The 21,383-nt window shown below is 37.5% G+C and overlaps 1 protein-coding gene and 1 pseudogene across 1 annotated transcript; one reads left to right on the top strand and one right to left on the bottom strand.

The window, feature by feature from the left end:
- Positions 1–21,383, bottom strand: part of LOC141332979 (uncharacterized) — a 109,070-nt pseudogene that overhangs the window by 41,449 nt on the left and 46,238 nt on the right.
- LOC141334114 (uncharacterized) lies at positions 17,194–19,149 on the top strand. Its single transcript, XM_073839257.1, has one exon. It carries the CDS (start codon positions 17,384–17,386, stop codon positions 18,830–18,832), a length of 1,449 nt encoding a protein of 482 aa, XP_073695358.1. The 5' UTR covers positions 17,194–17,383; the 3' UTR covers positions 18,833–19,149.

Here is a 21,383-nt window from a genome sequence, read left to right as displayed (position 1 = left end):
TCATTACTTAATGTGTTTATAAAATAAAGCGTATACGATCGGTTTTTGCGAGAAACTGAACAGGATTTATATAATTTTTTTACCTTTGATACACAGCCACATCGAGTTTAGCATCAGGCTCGTGACACGTGAACGCGCTCTGGAGTAGTCTACGCAAACACCGTAAGCGATCTGTCGCATGAATACAACACTCATTGTTTACACAGAGCACAGAGATTGTGGGTATAGCGGCTATTCAAAATGGTAATTACTTGCGCTTATCCTGATTGTTCAAACCCATTTAAAGCTAAAAGATTACGTTTGCTTGCGCAAACTCATCCGGGACTTTTCACTGATTTCCCCTTACAGCGTTTGCATATACTACGCCAGAGTGTGTTCACATGTTACGTGGCTGTGTATCAAAGGTAAAAAAATGATATAAATACTGTTCCGTTTCTCGCAAACACAGATCTTTTCGTGTCTTAGGACATCAGTGTATCGTCACGAGTCGCAGGGTGTAATTTGGATTTGTCTGTGCATGTTTTTGTTTGCTTTTAAAGGTCTGGTGCCCATTCACGTCCATTATTTGGCTGGCAGACTGCACCGGTTTTTGTTAAAAATATTTGTTTGTATTCTGTTGAAGAAACAGTCACCTACATCTTGGATGCCCTGGTGGTAAGCAGATAAACATCAAATTTTCATTTTTGGGTGAACTATCCCTTTAATTACTGAAAAGTTTCTTTTACTCTATTGTTAGCACTAGTCTAAATGTTTATGTCTGTTGCTTTGTGCCCTTAGAACTGGTGTTAACTAATATTTTTTTTTATTTTTACCTCAGACCTGATGGCACTGAAAGAGGAGAGTCAAGAACTGAAGGAAACAGAAGAGAAAGATCAAAATGAGAAATATCACGATTTCAATATCGAAGATAAACCAATTGGTTGCTTTCAAATTGAAGAGAATTCCTCACCAAAAAACCCTCAAAAAACACAAACTACAAACCTCAATCCCCACTCGGTAACTCCTATTGGAGAGAGCTCTATCACCTGCCAACTGTGTGGAGAAATTTTCAATCGTAAAGAAAGCCTTAAAATCCACATGAAAACTCACATTGAAAAGAAGCCATTCATATGCACTCAGTGTGCAAAGAGTTTTACACAGAAAAAAACCCTTAACGTCCACATGAAAACTCACTCTGGAAAGAGACCGCATGAATGTGATCAGTGTGGGAAGAGTTTCATACATAGAAAAACCCTTAGGCCCGGTTTCGCAGACAAGGCTTAAGCCTAGTCCTAGACTAAAATGTAAGTCTGAGTTGTTTCAACTGAAATAAAATTGCACTGATTGATTTTAAAATATATCAGTGCCTTTGTTTTGTCTCAAGATGCACCCCAGTAATGTTTTTTTCTAAGCATGTTTATAAAAATTACTTAAATGTCCTAATTGAACTATGGTCTAATCCTGGCTTAGTCTAAGCCCTGTCTGGGAAACCGGGCCTTAATGTCCACATGAGAATTCACACCGGAGAGAAACCTTACTCCTGTCCTCAGTGTGGAAAGAGATTCGCCATTAAAGGAAACCTTAAGATTCATATTAGAAGACACACTGGAGAGAAACCGTTCACATGCAATCAGTGTGGAAAGTGTTTCAGAAATAATGTTAACCTTAATAATCACATGAGGCTTCATTCAAGAGAAAATAGTTTTAAATGTCATCAGTGTGAAATGAGTTTCACAGACATGAATCACCTTGAGGATCATGTTAAAATTCACATCGGAGAAAAACCTTTCATGTGTCATCACTGTGGGAAGAGTTTTACATACAAAGCAAACCTTGAGAATCACATGAGAGTTCACACTGGAGAAAAGCCTTTCACCTGCCCTCAGTGTGGAAAGAGTTGCACGATTAAAGGAAACCTAAAGGTTCACATGAGAATACACACAGGAGAGAGACCTTACAAGTGTCTTCAGTGTGAGGAGAGCTTCACATATCAAAGCGACCTCAAACATCATTTGCAAACTCATTCTGGTGATGAGGTTTAGAAAACACAATGATTACTTGTATTAACCCCTTCTCATTTCTTCAGATATCTACAGGTATAGAATTATGTTAAAAGTGATATACTCATTTTCAAACTTACCAATCCGCTAAACATCTTTTTATTTGTATGACATCTGATCTCAATTTAAAGGGTCTTGTTTCTAGATTTGATGAATATTTTAATAACTCAAGGGTTCCTCCTACACAACATTTGAAGATATAGGTATAGATCTTTCAGAGCACACTTGGACCGAGGGCCTTTCAGGAATTAGGTGTTGCATTATTCTTGAACCAGGTTACATTCTATAGACCCCTCTGTGTCACCGCAATGTATTAAAAGTCCAACGAGGAAACCAAACATTTGTAAGTTCTGGTGTGAATAGTTTTTTTTTTTCCAAGGGTATTCAAGGCGGTATTGGGCTGTTCTCCATATTTAGAGACCATAGTCCCAATCAAACTCAGGCAATTCAGTATTTGATGACAATAGCAAAGAAGATGAAATTAAATTACAGCCTTATTAAATGTTTTGCTGAATCATCACACAAGGGCATGGCTTTGTTTTGATAGTTGATCTGTAGTTTATGATGAAGTTCAGATTTTCTTGCCATAAATTCAGTCTTAGTAAACACAATCAGCCATGAGTCTAATTATTTACATAATAATAATAGAGATCGAAATGAGGGGGGGGGGGGTGTAAATAAATATAACCTATTATAGGCAATAATAATAAGACAATGAGTTAATGGACTTACAAGACGGTATGTATAAAAAATTATTTCTTGTAGGCCTATTTTATTTAATGTCCACTATGTAACATTTATTCATAATAAACTTCATTTGAATGCTGTCTACAGCACAGACAGCATCGCCTATGGTTAATAATTAATTTCTTAATTTCTTTAATAATTAATATAATAATTTCACAATTGTTTAAGCTGGTCTTCAGCCCCTCTAAAACCAACCAAGACCAGTCTAACTAACATCTACTATGTAATTTTTTTATTTATTTTTTTAAATAAAACTAAATTTAAAAAGTCATTAAAAGTTTAATAACTCAAAAGTATTACTTTGCAGCATTCTGTGTTTACAATGCCACAGTTTAGAAGCATATTTAGACAACTTTTTGATAGTTTTGCTTACGCTGGCACTTGAGGAACTTCCAGAGGCACTGTTGACGAAGGCGGGTGAGAGTGAGGCCTTCGAGTTCACTGCCAAAAACAGAAAGTGCAGGAAGACACGCCGCCAGGTACCTGAGCTTGCACTGAAAGCAAATTGATGTAGAAACAATTTTCACTCAGAACTTGCTTGTAAATTTCACAACTGCAAGAAAAGAACCTGCAAGTAAGACATTGAATTAGTTTCTTCACGTCCCACTCTAGAACTTGATGGACAGTTTTCTCTCTGATGCTCCCAAGTGAGTTCTCCCAAACGACTGATGGTTCCTCCAAGCTCCACTCCTGCATCTGATGAAGTTGTTGCTCTGCAATGTTCTTCACCTAAAGTGTGTCCTCCCTGCCTTGTGAAGCCTCAGCTGTCTACTTTTTCCCAGTTTAAGTCGCCTCCACAACTTATGCTCAATGACATAGAGGATGAGGAGAATGAGTATGTGGAGTACACAGGGAAGACCATCCAGGTCTGTGATCTACTCAAGTCTGAACACCCCCGACTACTGGAGGCTGAAATAAATCCAAGAATGGCTGCTTGGGTGGAGAGTGACAGTGATACGCTGGAGGAAGTGTAGGAGAGTGAAATGGTGGAGGTCCAGGGATTTGAGGAAGATAAAGATGACCCCAATGAAATGGAAGACTCCAGATAAACACAAGGCCATTTGGATGAAGCCTCTCAGAAAAGGAGATGGATGAGCCCAAGATAGAGCTGTTCTGTGTAATCTCTCCTGAAGGTCCCAAGAATGAGAGCCAGCACCACGTGGATGTCCAGGAAGAGCCACAGAGAACAAGAAAAGTGTCACGCTTTGTTCATCTGGCCAGAAGAGAGGGTCAAAAAAAGAAATAAATCCAGAAGGAGAAGGAGCAAAGAGATAAAGAGTTGCTGCTTGAACGCTATAGGTATGACCCGAAACTGAAGCACTTGTTGATCATTGTTCCTCCCCGAAATGACCCCTTCACCTTTAACCTACTGCACAATCCTGTGTACAAATAAAAAAATGTGCAAAGTAAATACTGAAAGATGCATGCAAGTTTCCTGACTATTAATACATAAAAAACACATTTAACCATTTGAAATGCCATTTTAGCTAGAAAAGCTACAGAAATCACACAATAAAGATTTTCACAGTACCTCTTCAGGCTTAGTTTAAGTAAGAGTAAGTTGCAGTTAGGTTTCTAATATTGTCTATCCCTGCTGAAAAACAGCTAATACCAGCCTAGGCTGGTTGGCTGGTCTTAGCTGGTTTAAGCTGGATGTAGCTGGTTTTACCTGGTTTCCCAGCCTGACCAGCTAAGTCCAGCCTGGAAAAGTGGCCAAAACCCCTCTAAAACCAGCCTGCCTTCCAGCTATGACCAGCTAAAACCAGCCAACCAGGGAATTTTTTTTAACCAGGGATGATGTGGACATTTCTAATTTTTCACCTGCCATACTTTTCCCCCTCCATTATAGGTCCCCTTTGTAGATTTTTGGAGCGTTTCCTTCCTAAAAATAAATATCATAAGCTATTGTTGTTGTTTTTGACAAAAAATTCCATGTGTATATTTATTTATAATGTATCTTTCAGAAGCAAAGAATATTGAACATTCATGTTAATTGTCTTATAAAACCATATTTGAAAGTAAACAATTGCAAATTTTCTAATCAAAGTTATGGTAATGTTACTCTTCCTTGATGACACTTTATTTTTATTTACTTAAAACTAAGACATGTTAAGTCATGGCTGAACAACAAATGCCAATAAATTACAAATACTAGAGTCAACTTTATACATGTTTTCATACACAACACTCTCAGAAAGAAACGCAAAAGCTGGCGCTGTACCTTTTGGGTACTAATATGTACACTTTATGTACTAATAAGTATTAGATAAAAGATCTGCAAAATGTTTTTTTTTTTTTTTTTAACCAAAATAAGAGGGATCACACAAAATGCATATTTTTTAGTACTGACCAAGACATTTCACATAAAAGACGCATATAGTCCACAAGAGAAAATAATATTTTAAAATTATTAAAATATCACTTCGAAAGTTTACATACACTTGATTCTTAATACTGTGTAGCCTACACTGCTGTATTTTTATTTAGTTTGTTTTGTTTAGTGATAAGTTGTTCGTGAGTCCCTTGTTGCATTAAGAGCCAGGGGTCTAAACTATTGAACACATTAAAGATGTGTACATTTTTCTTATTTCACCTAAAATTATATTTCTTTCATTCAGTACTGCCCTTCCGTAGCTACAGAAGAGACTTACATTAAAGAGGCTTACTTAATTTCCCCCTGATCTTTATATTCAAAATGTTTTCACCCCCGGCTCTTAATGCATCAGTTTTACCTTCTGAACCATCAGTGAACATTTGAAAAGAATTTGTGGGACCTGGAAGATTTTTCTGAAGAACAGCGGGCAGTTTAACTGTTCAGGACAAACAAGGAACTTACTGAACAGAAAAAAAACAACAACAAAAAATAAAACAGCTGTGAATTATTCAGTAAAGAATAGTGTAAGGAATGGATGTAAACTTGAATGGGGTTATTTATTTATTTATTTTAAAAATTCAACTATCATTTTGTCTTGTGGACTAATTTATGTCTTTTATGTGAAATATCTTATTCAGGCCTGTATACTGTTTTTTTTTCTTTTCTTTTTTACCAATATTTTTTACTAATATGTCTTTTTCCTCACTCACGAAGACTGTTGATTGATGCCCAATACCACGATGTGAGTCTATAATTTTAATTAATTTTCATTTATTTGTACAAATCGTTTTTTTAAAGAAAAACAACAGCACAGTCATTTCCCCCGCATTATTTTCCCTCCTTTCAGCGCTTCACGCTCCAGTCCAGCGGGTGGCACTAACACACACAATTCTGTTTGACAAACACCATTAAACCTAAGAGGAAGAAGATTAGTTTCACTGCGCTCTCTGTTGTTTTGTCGTGATTCTGTTTTAGTACAGCCTGTTAGAAATGTAGTTTCTGTAAAAATACAGTTTTTGAATTAAGGTCAGTAAATACCTGTAATATTCTCATCCTCACAGCTGTGACTAGGTTTGGAAGCAAGCAGGAATATCTGGAGAAGTATCAGCTGAACTGAGATCTGCTGCTGTGAAGATGTTTATTAAAGTGGAGAGTGAGGAGAACACGAGTGAACTAGAAACCTGGAGAATAAAACAAGAGGAACCAGAACCTTTGAGAATAAAACATGAGGAACCAGAACCTTTGAGAATAAAACAGGAACCAGAACCTTTGAGAATAAAACAAGAACCAGAACCTTTGAGAATAAAACAGGAGGATCCAGAACCTTTGAGAATAAAACAAGAACCAGAACCTTTGAAAATAAAACATGACGAACCAGAAGCTTTGAGAATAAAACAAGAGGAACCAGAACCTTTGAGAATAAAACCTGACGAACCAGAAGCTTTGAGAATAAAACACGAGGAACAAGGAGGTTGGTGTTTAATCTTCATTCATCTTTAATGACTTTTTGTGGTAACTTACATCAGGCTTTCAAAATACTTCATAATAAGCTTTAATAATACTGACAGTAGTTTTAGATTTAGTTAATTGTAATAGAAACAATCTTTAAAGCAGATTAGTTTGTTTAAAAGTATATATGGGGCAGTAACATTTTCAATGAAGCCCCTATTCATAGTACATTACTATGGCATTTTTAAGGCATTATAATAATGCATTATATAAAAAAACACTTATAATATGTTATATCATCTCATGAATAATTACAATACATTATATTTATTTATAAGATTATGATTATTTATAAGACACAATGGACAGCACAATGGATTGACTATAAGCAACTTTCCAACTACATGTCAACTAACACTCCTTAATTATTATTAGTATTATTAGTCTAGTATTATCCGACTTAGGTTAAGGTTAGGCTAGGTAGAAGATTCACATACTTGCAAAGTCACATATAAGTTTGTCTTTTGGGGAACCATCAAAATACAGTGTTAGAATATATTTAGCATAATACTAATAATAATTACTGCTAGCTGGCATGCAGTTGCAGAGTTACTTATCAAAAGCTGTCTAAAGGGTACCATCAAACTGATAATACAAAATGTGTCATATTACACATTCATCTGATACATGATGATGATACGAGATGATACAACATACTATAAGTATAAAAATTTAAGATTTTTATAATGCATTATGAATTCATTATAATGCAGTAGTGCTTGTTGTTATTGTTTATATTGATTCTTGATCTTGATGATTATGGAGCTCATATTATGACAAAACTTTTTGAATTTGAATTGTACAAATTTGAATTATTGACAAGTGTCATTTAACAAAACTGAATATTATATGGTATTTAACATAGTTCTGAATTCGATTTTTTTAAAACTTGAATATTGAACATTTGAAATTGAACACAACTGAATTTTCAAATCGCAGATTTTCAAATAGACACAGCAGATTTTTGTTCCGATTTCTAAGACTTCAAATATTCAGTTTTTAAAAATACAACTTCAAGTTTTCAAGATGAAAAAAAAATTCGGAACATCAAATTCAGTGTTCAAAATTCAAAGCGCAGAAATTCAGATCGTACAGAAAGTAGGTCAGAGGTTATGCACAGGGAAGATGATCTACGAAAAGTCGAACGAAGCATTTACTGTGACCGAGAGGGGGCATGTTTGGTTCACTTAGGCTAGTTTTGCCGTGGTCACAACATATTAACTCGTGGGTACGTGATAATACGCCATGGCCACAAGTTATTATTTCGTGGGAACATCATATTAACTCGTGGGTACGTGATAATATGTCGTGGCCACAAGATGGCAGTGTATAGTTACACGGCTTTGCGTAAAACGAAACTGAATGCAAAACGCGCATGCGTATTCAAAGGCAATTTTAATACCCGATGTTTGGAGAGCGACTCCCCAACAAATTAGACTACATACATATCTAGGCTGTTATTAGTATGCGGGCTATAAAAGGTTGTGTTAGTTGTCTATAGCTTTGTATCATACTTGAGATCTCTTGACTTCAGGCTCTGAAAGTTTTGCCGACGAGGAATTTTTACTGGAAGTGCAGATTAAAGGGTGAATATAACATATTTAATTTCGTCTTATTGATAAACTATTACATTTTTATAGTTAAGGAATAAATCATTCACGCAGTTTCATTTGAAACACAATGAACACAACATGCTCATTTATCGTCACAAACTGGGGTAAATACATTAATAAAGTAAAAACTTTATTGGCATAATTGTCAGGCGTTTACAGTATTTGCAAAATATTTTAGCATATTAATAATACTAGCATAATTATACAGAGAGTTAATTAAAGCACTACACGAACTGAAAGGGAAATAAGCATATAAAACAATAAATATAGCCCATAAATATAGCCCTAACCAGTTAATATAATTATTATAAAATTAGGCCTATTGTATTAGCCTACTGTTTAATAATAATAATAATAATAAACAAATATGAAATATAAAGAACCGATCCGTTAACAGGCAAGCGGTGCTCCTGCAGCCAAAATACTGCCACTTATGTCTCTTTGCGTCAGGCGCCGCCAGAGATAAAAATATGTTATGTCCTTTAACCAGATTTTTAACAACAAATAGAACATTTGTCGGTAGTGTTGAAAACGAAGATCATGTAATGGAATTCTCCTAGTATGATCAATCAAAAAAAAAAAAAAAAGAAATACAGAGATGTGCCTGACATGAAGACTATTCATGGGACTATGAATTATAAATAGAAGAACACATATAGTACATTTCTGTTGTGTTTATTTTTAATGAAATCAAATGTGATCTTGTTGTTTGCAACTATAGCAATGTCTTTCCCAAAACAGCACAAATCACTTCAGGCCTTTTCACACGAGACGCGGCAGTCGCGAGTGTCTATTTTCAATGGGAGCGGCGCGGAGGCGAAGTGCAAGTTTTGCTCCTGCACCCAAAATCCTGCCGCTACCACGAACACGGCGCTTCGCAGCAGGCGCAGCCAAAGATAATTTTTTTAAAATCTTTTTGTGAGCGGCAGCGTCCGCACTGTGACCGCGTCGCGAACACCGCCTCAACTGCACAAAACGCTTCCACTACAAGAGAGGGCAGCAGCCGCGCGGCGATTCCGGCATGTCATTATCTTTACAAAAAGATCTTGTTGCCATGACATGCATACTCCCACGAGTTAATATGATGTTCCCACGAAATTATAACTTGTGGCCACGGCGTATTATCACGTACCCACGAGTTGATATGTTGTGACCACGGCAAAACTAGCCTAAGTGAACCAAACATGCCCCCTCTCGGTCACAGTAAATGCTTCGTTCGACTTTTCGTAGATCATCTTCCCTGTGCATAACCTCTGACCTACTTTCTAAGTATAGTTTTGATGAATTTGATGTTCCGAATTTTTTTTCATCTTGAAAACTTGAAGTTGTATTTTTAAAAACTGAATATTTGAAGTCTTAGAAATCGGAACAAAAATCTGCTGTTTGAAAATACATGTCTATTTGAAAATCTGCAATTTGAAAATTCAGTTGTGTTCAATTTCAAATGTTCAATATTCAAGTTTTAAAAAAATCGAATTCAGAACTATGTTAAAAACCATATAATATTCAGTTTTGTGAAATGACGCTTGTCAATAATTCAAATTTGTACAATTCAAATTCAAAAAGTTTTGTCATAATATGAGCTCCATAGAGGATTGATTATAATGACTCATACTGTCTTTTTATGCATTTCGTTGCACCATGTAAACATAACACCATGTCTGCATTTGCAAGCGTAGAACGAGAAACAACAAGCACTACTCTACTAGGGCTGGGCAATATATCGAACGATATTGTGAGGCGCGTTTAGTCAATGAAGCCGGTGCTTTGATTAGTAGTAAATTTCCAATCGAATGCGATATTAAGCTCGATATGGCGTAGCTTGTCAGAGATTTACGTCTCTGTGTATCAATTGCCGCTCCAGCAGAACCTGAGCGGAACGCACGTGATGGAGATTTACTGCTAATCAAAGCACCGGCCTCATTGACTAAACGCGCCTCACAATATCATTGTGACCCTGGACCACAAAACCAGTCATAAGGTTAAATTTTACAAAACTGAGATATATACATCATATGAAAGCTCAATAAATAAGCTTTCTATTGATATATGGTTTGTTAGGATAGGACAATATTTGGCCGAGACACATCTATTTGAAAATCTGGAATCTGAGGGTGCAAAAATATCAAAATACTGAGAAAATCACCTTTAAAGTTCTCCAAATTAGGTTCTTAACAATGCATATTACTAATCAAAAATTACATTTTGATATATTTATAGTAGGAATTTTACAAAAAATCTTCATGGAACATGATCTTTACTTAATTTCCTAATGATTTTTGGCATAAAAGAAAAATCAATAAATTTGACCCATACAATGTATTTTTGGCTATTGCTACAAATATACCCCAGCGACTTAAGACTGGTTTTGTGGTCCAGGGTCACATATTGTCCAGCCCTATACTCTACACTGCTCAAAACTCGCGTTTGAATAGTCAGTACTGATTTCTTTAAATATGAAAACATACTTAGAAGCTGTCGGTCAGAAGCAAAGATTGTCCTTGCAACATTGTGATTGCTCCATTTATAGCCTTAACCCTTTGTGTACATCTGGCATTGAAATCTGCTCTCCCAGGTTCAGGAAACAGTCCTCCAGTAAAGTTGTGCCTTCTTCCATTTCGTATTCAGATTCATAATCATGGGGTTACGCTAATTTACTCACCCCGTGAAGTGGAAGTGTGTTTGAACAAGCTGTTTTAGGGAGGTGTGGCTGAGTCTTAACTTTTAGAATAAATATCTCTTTGGTTTTGAGAATTTAAGCTTTGCAGCTTCACAAATCTTGTCTCAGGGCTCTATGCTTACTTTTCTTGTGAGGAGCACTCGTCAAAATTTTAGGAGCACATTCTAAACAATAATCCAGAAATCTAAAAATAAAATTGTCTTCCCATTACGAGGTAATATTTGACTCCTTAAGGTGATTTACAGGGGATTTTTTTTAACCTTTTCATATGTTTAATGAGGCTCAGTGGTGGCAGGAGTGCAATCAAATTCCTAAATTCATGCTGAGATTAATGTTTTAAATCTATTTTTTTTTTTAAATATGGAAATATTAAAGATAAACTGCCAGCAGCTGGGGGCAAGACACTGATTTAATTACTGAATCATATCATTCATTTGATTCCTTCGAACGGATGGTTCATGACCGATATTTGCCATTTTTTTTATATCGCCATCAGTGATGGGGACTCTAGTTTGAGACTCGGACTCGAGTGCAATTTAAGTCGCACACACAGTGACTTCAGAATTGACTTGAGACTCGTCCTCGGAAATGCAAATAAATTAGTAAGTAAAAATTCACGAGCATTTTGTAGTATTATCTCTCAGTCCTGGGCGTCTAAATGAAAAGCGCTCTGCAAGCGCGTTCTCTCTGTGTTGTTTCTGAAACTACCGTAATCACTGTAATATGCACGCACACTTAAAATCAATCGCGGCTGGCGTGACCGTGTTTTTCTGAACCGCAGCTGGCTTTACCACAGTGATTATTTGCATGAGACGCTGCTTTAAAAAAAATTATAAAAAATACGGGACAAAACCCGTCCCGTATTGATTCAAAACGGGACGCGCAATTTCATTCTCAAATATGGGACGATTACGCATTTTAAGGGGATGGGTGGCAACCCTAGAGTCAATGTATAAATAACCCGAACCCAACCGACATTTTCAACTAACCCGCCTGCAACTCGGACGGCAAAAAAATGCTTTTAGCTTTTTCTAAAAATTATCAAGAATATTAGATCAATTCAATAGGCTAGGTTAACGAATTTTCTTATACAAACATAACGAATGCACTTCAAAACTTTTTATATAAATAAAATTCAGGAATCACCAATATGAAAAAAAATTATTTTATATATTAATAGTTGTATAAAATGAATAAGGAAATTATAGTGCTTTGAATTTAATGTTTAATTTTGTTTGTTTCGCTCTCTGGAAATGTAAAGGAAAAATACCGTTTTTACTTGGAATTCGTTTTAAATCCATGGTATTAAACAAACATGAGATAATTTATATATTATTTGCTTGAATAAATGTTTAAAAATAATGCTAGAAATTTTATAATTAAAGGTTGTATCAGCGATTTCTAGCCTGAAACATAAAGTGTCAATTTCAGCTGACCTTTCTTCACGATCCGCTCGCTGCCTGCCCCATAAATTGTCTGTGAAAAAACCGCATCTCTCTGGTCAGCCTAGGGTCTGAGATATGCCACAACACCAAACCCTTGACGCTGATTGGTTGGAACACTGTTTGTTTATCTGTGGAAAGGTTGGTAGTGCGATTGTTTTTTTTGGCATATCTCAGACCCTAGGCTGACCAGAGAGATGCGGTTTTTTCACAGACAATTTATGGGGCAGGCAGCGAGCGGATCGTGAAGAAAGCTCAGCTGAAATTGACACTTTATGTTTCAGGCTAGAAATCGCTGATACAACCTTTAAGGAAATGAAACAGACCTAGGCGTTTGAAAAGACATAGTGAAATGTGTCTAATAATTCCAAAAAGAAAGAGAAGCATTGGACATAATCAAAAAATTTGAGACATTAATTTAGGAATACCATTTTCTAAACAATTAAGATGCTGCATGTGTTTATCCAGTCAAATCGAAGTGTGAGTCTGTCCCCCGACTTTCCCAACAAAAATCCCACCCCTCTCAGAAAATACATAAAACTGACATTACTGAGCTATGTAATTAATTAGCTCAAATTTATAATGATTCAAATAATGAATCGAATCGAAAGATTCGGAACTTGATTAAATTGATTCAGAATTAATAGATTACACTTCTTGACCATTCGTCCGGCGAAGTCGTCAATTCAGTATACTGTATCAACTCAAAAAGGTTTATATTATGCTCCTGGCCAAGATCACAAATAAACCAAAATATTACGTTAGGAAATTTTAAAGCTGAGGTAGCTTGATCTAAACACAGATAGAACTTTTGTGAACATAAAATTCAAGTCACTTCTTTTAATGAAACATTGATTTATTGACTACTCTAAGACACAAAACTAATCTACTAAACACACACACACACACACACACACACACACACACACACACACACACACACACACACGCACAATTCAGGGAGTAAAAGTTACAGAGTTTTGAATAGCATCCCAGAGTTCTAGTATTTCTTACTACTAGTTCTTAGATCACAACCTTAGAAAATCACAAAAGCAGAGATTTAGCTTTTAACTACTTAAGGAATATTTTGCACCAGTTTCAGCTAAGTAAAGAGAGATCTTGTTACTTGCCTTCGGTTCAAGCAGAGTTCCACGGGCTTGTCTTTAGCAGAAGGGAACCCCGGCTTCGCTGATAGGTTGCTTCTTGATGACGTCCTCTGGGAAACACATTCGTGTGGAGTGGGCTGGTTGCCGGGAGGAGCTTCGGTTGCCGGGTTGCGCAGGTTGATGCGGAAGTTCTTTTGAGTCGGCGTTGCGAGACTTGGAAAAGTACGGCAGTCACGAAGCTTCAGTTCTGTAGAGTTTTGATGGCACCGTCGCGTGCTTGGTCGAGTGGTCGAGCGCAGATGGAAAAAGCACTCAAACCACAAGAGGCGAAAGGCGTGAGGCGAGAGCTGAGAGCTCTGAGTTCGCTGAGTTCTGAAGTTTTAAACGGGCCGCTAGGGCACGTCCCACGATGCTGGGATCCAATGGCATTGCTAAAGGGGCGGGTCACGCCACCCCCTTTCCGTCCTGTAATTCCTTCTGGTACGTGACTTATTAGGATATGGATTTCTCTGCAATTTTTGTTATTAACTTCAATAAACTAATGCAATGCATAAAGTATACACAATATCATTTTCTCGTTCATTCAGACAATCTGCAATCGTCAAGATAATTCTTTCCATATCAAACAGTGGTATATTGCTTGCATGCTAATACATTTGACAACTTCCTTTCCTAAAGGCATATAATGCATAGATTAAACTTCAATCATCACATAAAACGCAGCAGGCATATAAAAGAAAACATACTGTTGCTCTAATAGCAATACTAATAAGTTGATTGTCTCTTAAAGTTTGTCTTTGCATGCTCTCCATTGAGAGATTGGGTTTTATGAATGTCATAGGAGGGAGACGGGATTAACCAAAAGGTTATTGTGCCTTGTAGGCTCGTATAAATCTGTCCTTTTCTGTTTATCTGATTGAAATTTATGTCGGGAGAAGACTGAACATCTGTTTCTTGGGTGCTCTCAGACAAAGACCGGTTTGTGCTCCTTGGTCGCGTTATCACTGTTTTAGTGTCCTGTGAATTACCGTCTTCCTGTACTCCTGACGTGGATTAATGTTAACCGCAGGCCGGGTCAAAACTAGTAGACTAGCTGGCATCTGGTGATGGTCATGGGTCAATTTTGTGGCGGAGAAAGAAGATCCTTTTGTTTCTTTGGAATGTGGCCATTTCTGTTTGGTGCGTTGAGAGACCAAGATCCTACAGCTATATGCGTTTAAAAGTAGCTTATTAAAATGGTACAGTGGCGTTGCTCAGTTCAACGTGTTGGGAAATCGGGAAATTTTGTCCCTCCATCATTTATTCAATAGTTAATAATGCTTAACATTCAAAAGGTAAATATTATTCAGCCAATAGTGTGTAGGTCTATGTATTTCATAGAAAATTGTGTCTAGTACTATATAAATTACAAAGGTTTAATTGGCATCTTTATTTCAAATGACCCGACCGACCGCGACCCGAATATCATTAAAAATATTTTTGGATGAATCGTAACCGCGGGTAACCGCTGGTGACCGCAGGCACACGCTTATTTTGGATCAACCCGCGCAACACTGATGAGGATAAAAGATTCAGGCTCAACAACATCTAATTTTATCAGGCATCTGAAAACGCATCCTGATAGCTCAGTAACGTTAAACGTGTTTAGCTCATCATTGACCATCTACCGTTAGCTTGCTTCTTGCTTTAGCTACAATCTAACATACGACTGTCTGTCCTCCTTATGAAATATAAATGAGCATTTGTTTTACCCTTGTATTGTGTTCTGTTGGACTCTAGCTCGGAGAATTGAGACTTGACTTTGACTTTAGCTCAGAGACTTGAGACTGACTTGGACTCTAGCTCAGAGACTTGAGAGCATCTCTGATCGGCATTGGCCGATATCTGTGTTTAGTAGCGCTAATTTAAAGTCGGGCAATCCTTGGGCAGCTCCTTGTTATTGGTGTTATATTGTAAGATTCAATAACAGTTCTGAGAGATAAAGGTAAGGCTTCAATTCTGATATTTCTAAGTCCCATTTCCATATATTTACTATATATTTCTAGTAAACTATGTTGCTTTCACTTAGTGAAAGAAAAAATTAATAGCGTAGAACCAACAGGACCTGGCACAAAGCTACAGCTGGTTGAAGGTTCCCTTACTTGCAGTTAACTTTAGTCGAAAACTATCAGCAGCTTGCTTGCTAACATATTAGCCCCAGTGTTATAAGTTCTGCTCGATTTTTCCTGTATCTGAGTTGGAGAATTTCACAGAGTTCCACTGAGGTGGAGGAGGTGGCAGCTCTTACAAACAATGCAGCGTTGTGATTTAGGGCTACGTTACTCCGCCCCGCTCGGAGACAGTGATGCACAGATTGTGGTTATATCCACGGGTGCTGCGGATAATCCACGAGTCTGGTAATAAAAAAAAGCATTCTAATTACTTGTGGGTGGGTCGCGGGTGGATGAGTTTAATCAATAATGATGCAAAAATTAACTACATTTTCTAAAATCTGAACCTGAGTTATGTAGTGAGGACCATGGCGCCAGCTTCCATTTAAATATATTTTGATGATTGCACCTGATGTGTCTGCTCCATCCTCTCTGTCACCCCAGATACTGAAAGTTTATACTTATGGTCATGTCCAGATGTCACTAAACGTTATTTTTTTTTAGAATGGATTTGGCTCAAAATTACGATTAAACCTATACAAGTGTGCAGCGATGTGCAGATCAGCTGCATAAATGAACCATGCATTCATAATATTATCAAACAAAACTAAGAATTAGAATAATGTAATAGGAAGATTGTGTGCGGTTAGCAGGTGGGACGCGGGCGGATTACACTATTGCCTGATTTTGCTTTATTTCATCATCAAAAGTACGATTTTGCTCTCTTTTGTCATCAAAAGTAGTCTGAAACAAGTCACAACTGAGCCGCTGTGCATCTCCATTTAAACAGCGTTGTTTCGTTTATAAATGAACGCGCATTTTTAAACGAATCTAGTGAAATTATTAAATTTCCCATATGTAAAGACAGTCACTTGCTTTATTCAGGAATGAATCAGCTGTTAGAACGAATCAAATGAATGATATGATTCAGTAATAAATTAGGGTCTTGCCGCCACCTGCTGGCAGATCTTTTCATTTATATAAATCATTTAATATTCCTGTATTCAAATATTTAAAACATTAATCTCAGTTCTAAAACTTTCATGTATAAGATTGAAAGTTTTTTTTTATATATATATTATCTGTTTTATATATTTAATACTTGGTCAGTTTGATTTGTTTGGTTAACTTTGGTTAAATCTGAGAGATGGTTCATGTCAGTGTTCATGATGTTAAGTTTAAAGATGTTGTGCATCCACTTATTATTAGTGTGACATTTTAGCATGCAAATAAAGGGGAGAACTTCAAGATATCGACCCTAAAAGCTGGCCAAAAAATCAGTAGCACATATCGGCCACAAGCTGACCCTGACCTCTAAACATTGGCATCGGTTATAGAAAAACCCATATCGGTCGATTTCTAGTTTAAATGATCATTATTTTTGATATCCCACACACCAGCTCTCCCAAATCTGGTTCTGGTGCCACCATCTGTAGGACTTATTGGCACTGCTCTCAAATGTTAGTTTGTTCATGTTTTTCAGCTTATAACAAGTTACTGAAAATGAACCATTTTTATATTTATTTCAGAGTTGATTAAAGGAAAAGAGGAGAATGAAGAATCAAGTGAAGTTGGGGAGAAAAATCATTTCAAAACTGGAGAAAAAACTTTGAGTTGCTCTCAAGCCAAACAGAAAGATTTAAAGAAAAGAAGAGCAGAGAAATGTTGCACCTGCACTCAGTGTGGAAAGAGTTTCACAAGAAAAACAGATCTTGAGCGCCACATGATAATTCATACTGGAGAAAAACCATTTACTTGTCATCAATGTGGGAAGAGTTTTTTACGCTCATCAAACCTAAAGGAGCACATGAACATCCACACTAGAGAGAAGCAGCACACATGTGATCAATGTGGTAAAGTGTATTTAACGGCTTCAGGTCTGAGGAAACACTTGAAACTTCATACAAAGGTGAAACCACATTCATGCCATCTGTGTGGTAAGAGTTTTTGCCATCTACAAAGTTTGCAAGTATATGAGAATATTAATACTGGTGTGAGAGAATGCATGTGTTCTAAGTGTGAAAAGATTTCTACTTCAGTAACTCATTTAAAACTGCATAAGTTGATTCACATTGGAGAGAAGTCTTATGAGTGTTCACATTGTGACAAGAGATTCAGTACATCAGGAGGCCTGAAAATACATGAGATGATCCACACTGGAGAGAAACCTTATAAGTGTTCACACTGCAACAAGAGTTTTAGTCAGTCAGTACATTTGAAAACACATGAGATGATCCACACTGGAGAGAAACCTTATGAGTGTTCACACTGCAACAAGAGTTTTAATCAATTATCATCTCTGGAAATACATGAGAGGATTCACACTGGAGAGAAACCTTATGAGTGTTCACACTGCAACAAGAGATTTAGTCAGTCAGCATATCTGAAAATACATGAGAGGATTCACACTGGAGAGAAACCTTTTGAGTGTTCACACTGCAACAAGAGATTTAGTCGGTCAGTACATTTGAAAACACATGAGATGAACCACACTGGAGAGAAACCTTATAAGTGTTCACACTGCAACAAGAGTTTTAGTCAGTCAGTACATTTGAAAACACATGAGATGATCCACACTGGAGAGAAACCTTATGAGTGTTCACACTGCAACAAGAGATTTAATAAATTATCATCTCTGAAAATACATGAGAGGATTCACACTGGAGAGAAACCTTATGAGTGTTCACACTGCAACAAGAGATTTAGTCAGTCAGCATATCTGAAAATACATGAGAGGATTCACACTGGAGAGAAACCTTATGAGTGTTCACACTGCAACAAAAGATTTAGTCAGTCAGTAAATTTGAAAACACATGAGAAGAACCACACTGAGGAGAAACCGTATAAGTGTTCACACTGCAACAAGAGATTTAATAAATTATCATCTCTGAAAACACATGAGATGAACCACACTGGAGAGAAACCGTATACGTGTTCACACTGCAACAAGAGTTTTAGTCAGTCAGCACATTTGAAAACACATGAGATGATCCACACTGGAGAGAAACCTTATAAGTGTTCACACTGCAACAAGAGATTTAATCAGTCATCATCTCTGAAAACACATGAGAGGATCCACACTGGAGAGAAACCTTATGAGTGTTCACACTGCAACAAGAGATTTAGTCAGTCAGCATATCTGAAATTACATGAGATGATTCACACTGGATAGACACCTTATGCGTTCACACTGCAACAAAATATTTAGTCAGTCATCATATCTGAAAATACACGAGAGGATCATCTGCTATACACATTCATGCAGAAACAATCAGTTGGTTTTTTGTGTATATCTCTGGCAGATTTACACATACTAGTCTTGCATGCATATGTATACCCATCCCTACTTGTAAATTTGAAGGAGAGAGATCAAACTTATTAGTATTCACTTTTACTTTCAGTAGTTAATGATCATTTTGCTTTGATTCATTATTAAATGGTACTTTTTATTAATACATTATCTTTACTTTTTATATTTTTTTAACAACATTTGTGGTCAACTGATTGAATTTGCATAAGACATTTTTTTTTTTTTAGCTTTGATAGTTGAAAGTCACGTTTTTGGGCTTTGTTTTAAATATCTAAATAAAGCTTTTAATTGGAACTGAATTAAAAGCATTTATTGTCTTTATATTTTTCTGCATACAGTGAAATTATGAGCATTATTTCTGACTGGTGTTAGGAAAAGAACATGTACTACAGACAATATATGAGACTACAGACTGTACAGTATCATTATGAAAGTATATACAACAACCGACAGAGTCGTAATATTGCACATTGCGATTTATATACATAGGCCTATATGGAAGAGACGCAAGGGGGCGGAGTCTAGGGAGTGAATTTCAAGGGGGACGGCCTTTCAGTTCCAGGTGGATATAGGCATGACATTCTGGCTGATGCCATGCAGGGCCAGACTATTTTCTTTAAATGAAAGAGGGCAGAGACCAGATTGAGGCCAAAGATGGAGCTGCTTGACCAGAAGGTGGAGCAGAGAAGACAGATGGTGGTCTAGGTGGAGCTGGCGGAGCGAACCGTGGCTAAGGTGGATCTAGCTTAATTGGCAACCAGAGTAGAACTGGGTCAGGTTTGGGTTCAGTGACCGAACTAGGTTCGGAAGCTGAGTCTTGGACTGAACTTGGTTCAGGATCAGAAACTTGAACTGGACTTGGCTCTGAAATGGATTCTTGAACTGAACTAGACTCTGGAACAAATTCTTGGACTGAACTTGGCTCAGGATCAGAAACGTGGGCTGGACTTGGTTCAGGAACAGAAACTTGAACTGGAACAGATTCTTGGACTACACTTGGCTCTGGAATGGATTCTTGGACTACACTTGGCTACAGGACAGAAACTTGAACTGGACTTGGCTCTGGAATGGATTCTTGGACTGGACTTGGCTCAGGAAAAGAAACTTGAACTGGATTTGGCTCTGGAACAGATTCTTGGACTAAACTTGGCTCTGGAACAGATTCTTGGACTACACTTGGCTCTGGAATGGATTCTTGGACTGCACTTTGTTCCAGATTGAGAGTACAGTATACTGCCCAGACACACAACATTGCCACTGCCATAACTGGAAGCACTGAAGACAGAGGACTTAGCTCTATAACCTCCACTGTTGATGGTCTAAGGATGCCAACAGCTCTCACCGACCTCAATGGTGGATCAGCCAAACTGAATGCGAGCCTCAAACGCCCCGAGAAAGCCTTATTGTCTCCAAATGCAACACTCCTGATGACAGGGAACTCTGGTTTGGTGTTGTCCATAGTGGCTCAAGACCTTGGCGTGGCTTTCAAACCGGCTAGAGTTTCTGGTGCAGCAAAACAACCTGGTGATGCAGCAACTCTGGCTGATGAGGTGACAGGTGAAAAAGCAGCTCTGGCAGGTGGTGGCTCTGGCTGTGGCCTGGCAACCATCTTGGGTGCTGACTCTGGCTGTGGCATGGCAACCATCTTGAAAGCTGACTCTGGCTTTGACGTGGAAGTGGTGACAAACATTGGACTTGAAATCATTAGTGTGTGGCATGTTGGCAATCCTGGTCGGACAGACTCTGTGGCCACTGAAGCCCATGGCCTTCTGCCAACCAAAATGTTTAGGGGATACTTCCTCTTCCACTTCCCCCACAGTGAACTTGGATCCACAAAACAGTAAAACAAAGTCAATAAATTATGTCAGGGTCCAATCTGTATCCTCATCAGGCAAGTTGAGACTGATATCCGGATCAAGCCCACTCGAAAAACAATCCCTCAGCATTGCGTCATTGCCAGGTACAAGGTGGGAATACAAGAGAAAATCCTTCACATAAGCTTCAATATTACGTCCACCTTGATAAATAGAACAAAGTTTCTTTATTGGGTCACAATGAGTACCTTGATGTGGGCGCATGATGGAAACTGCTGGATCCCTTGTTGTGGTGAGTTGTTCTGTAACGGTAGATCACTAGTAAACAACAGGCAGCGGGTCCAAATGCAGTTTGAAATTCTTTAATGGTAATCCATAGTGACGAATGTCCAAAATACAAGTCCAAGAAAGTCCACAAGAAACACAGCAGGTAACAATTTTCAACCACTCACAAACGACAAATGCAGACTGGATTTTATATTCACAAATACAGGCCTAAACAGGAAATGGAACACAGCTGAACCAGGTAGACACTAATAAAAAGCATAGCATGATGGGAATTGAGTCCATGACCACAATAACAAGCAGGAACTCAAGAC

The sequence above is a fragment of the Garra rufa genome, chromosome 4 (assembly GCF_049309525.1).
Source record: "Garra rufa chromosome 4, GarRuf1.0, whole genome shotgun sequence".
Classification (NCBI taxonomy): domain Eukaryota; kingdom Metazoa; phylum Chordata; class Actinopteri; order Cypriniformes; family Cyprinidae; genus Garra; species Garra rufa.
Note: the sequence above shows the minus strand (reverse complement) of the source record. Positions and strands in the feature narration are given on the sequence as shown.

Excerpts from the sequence above, each read along its gene's own strand:
- LOC141334114 (XM_073839257.1), top strand. The coding sequence starts at position 17,384 with ATGATAATTCATACTGGAGAAAAACCATTTACTTGTCATCAATGTGGG.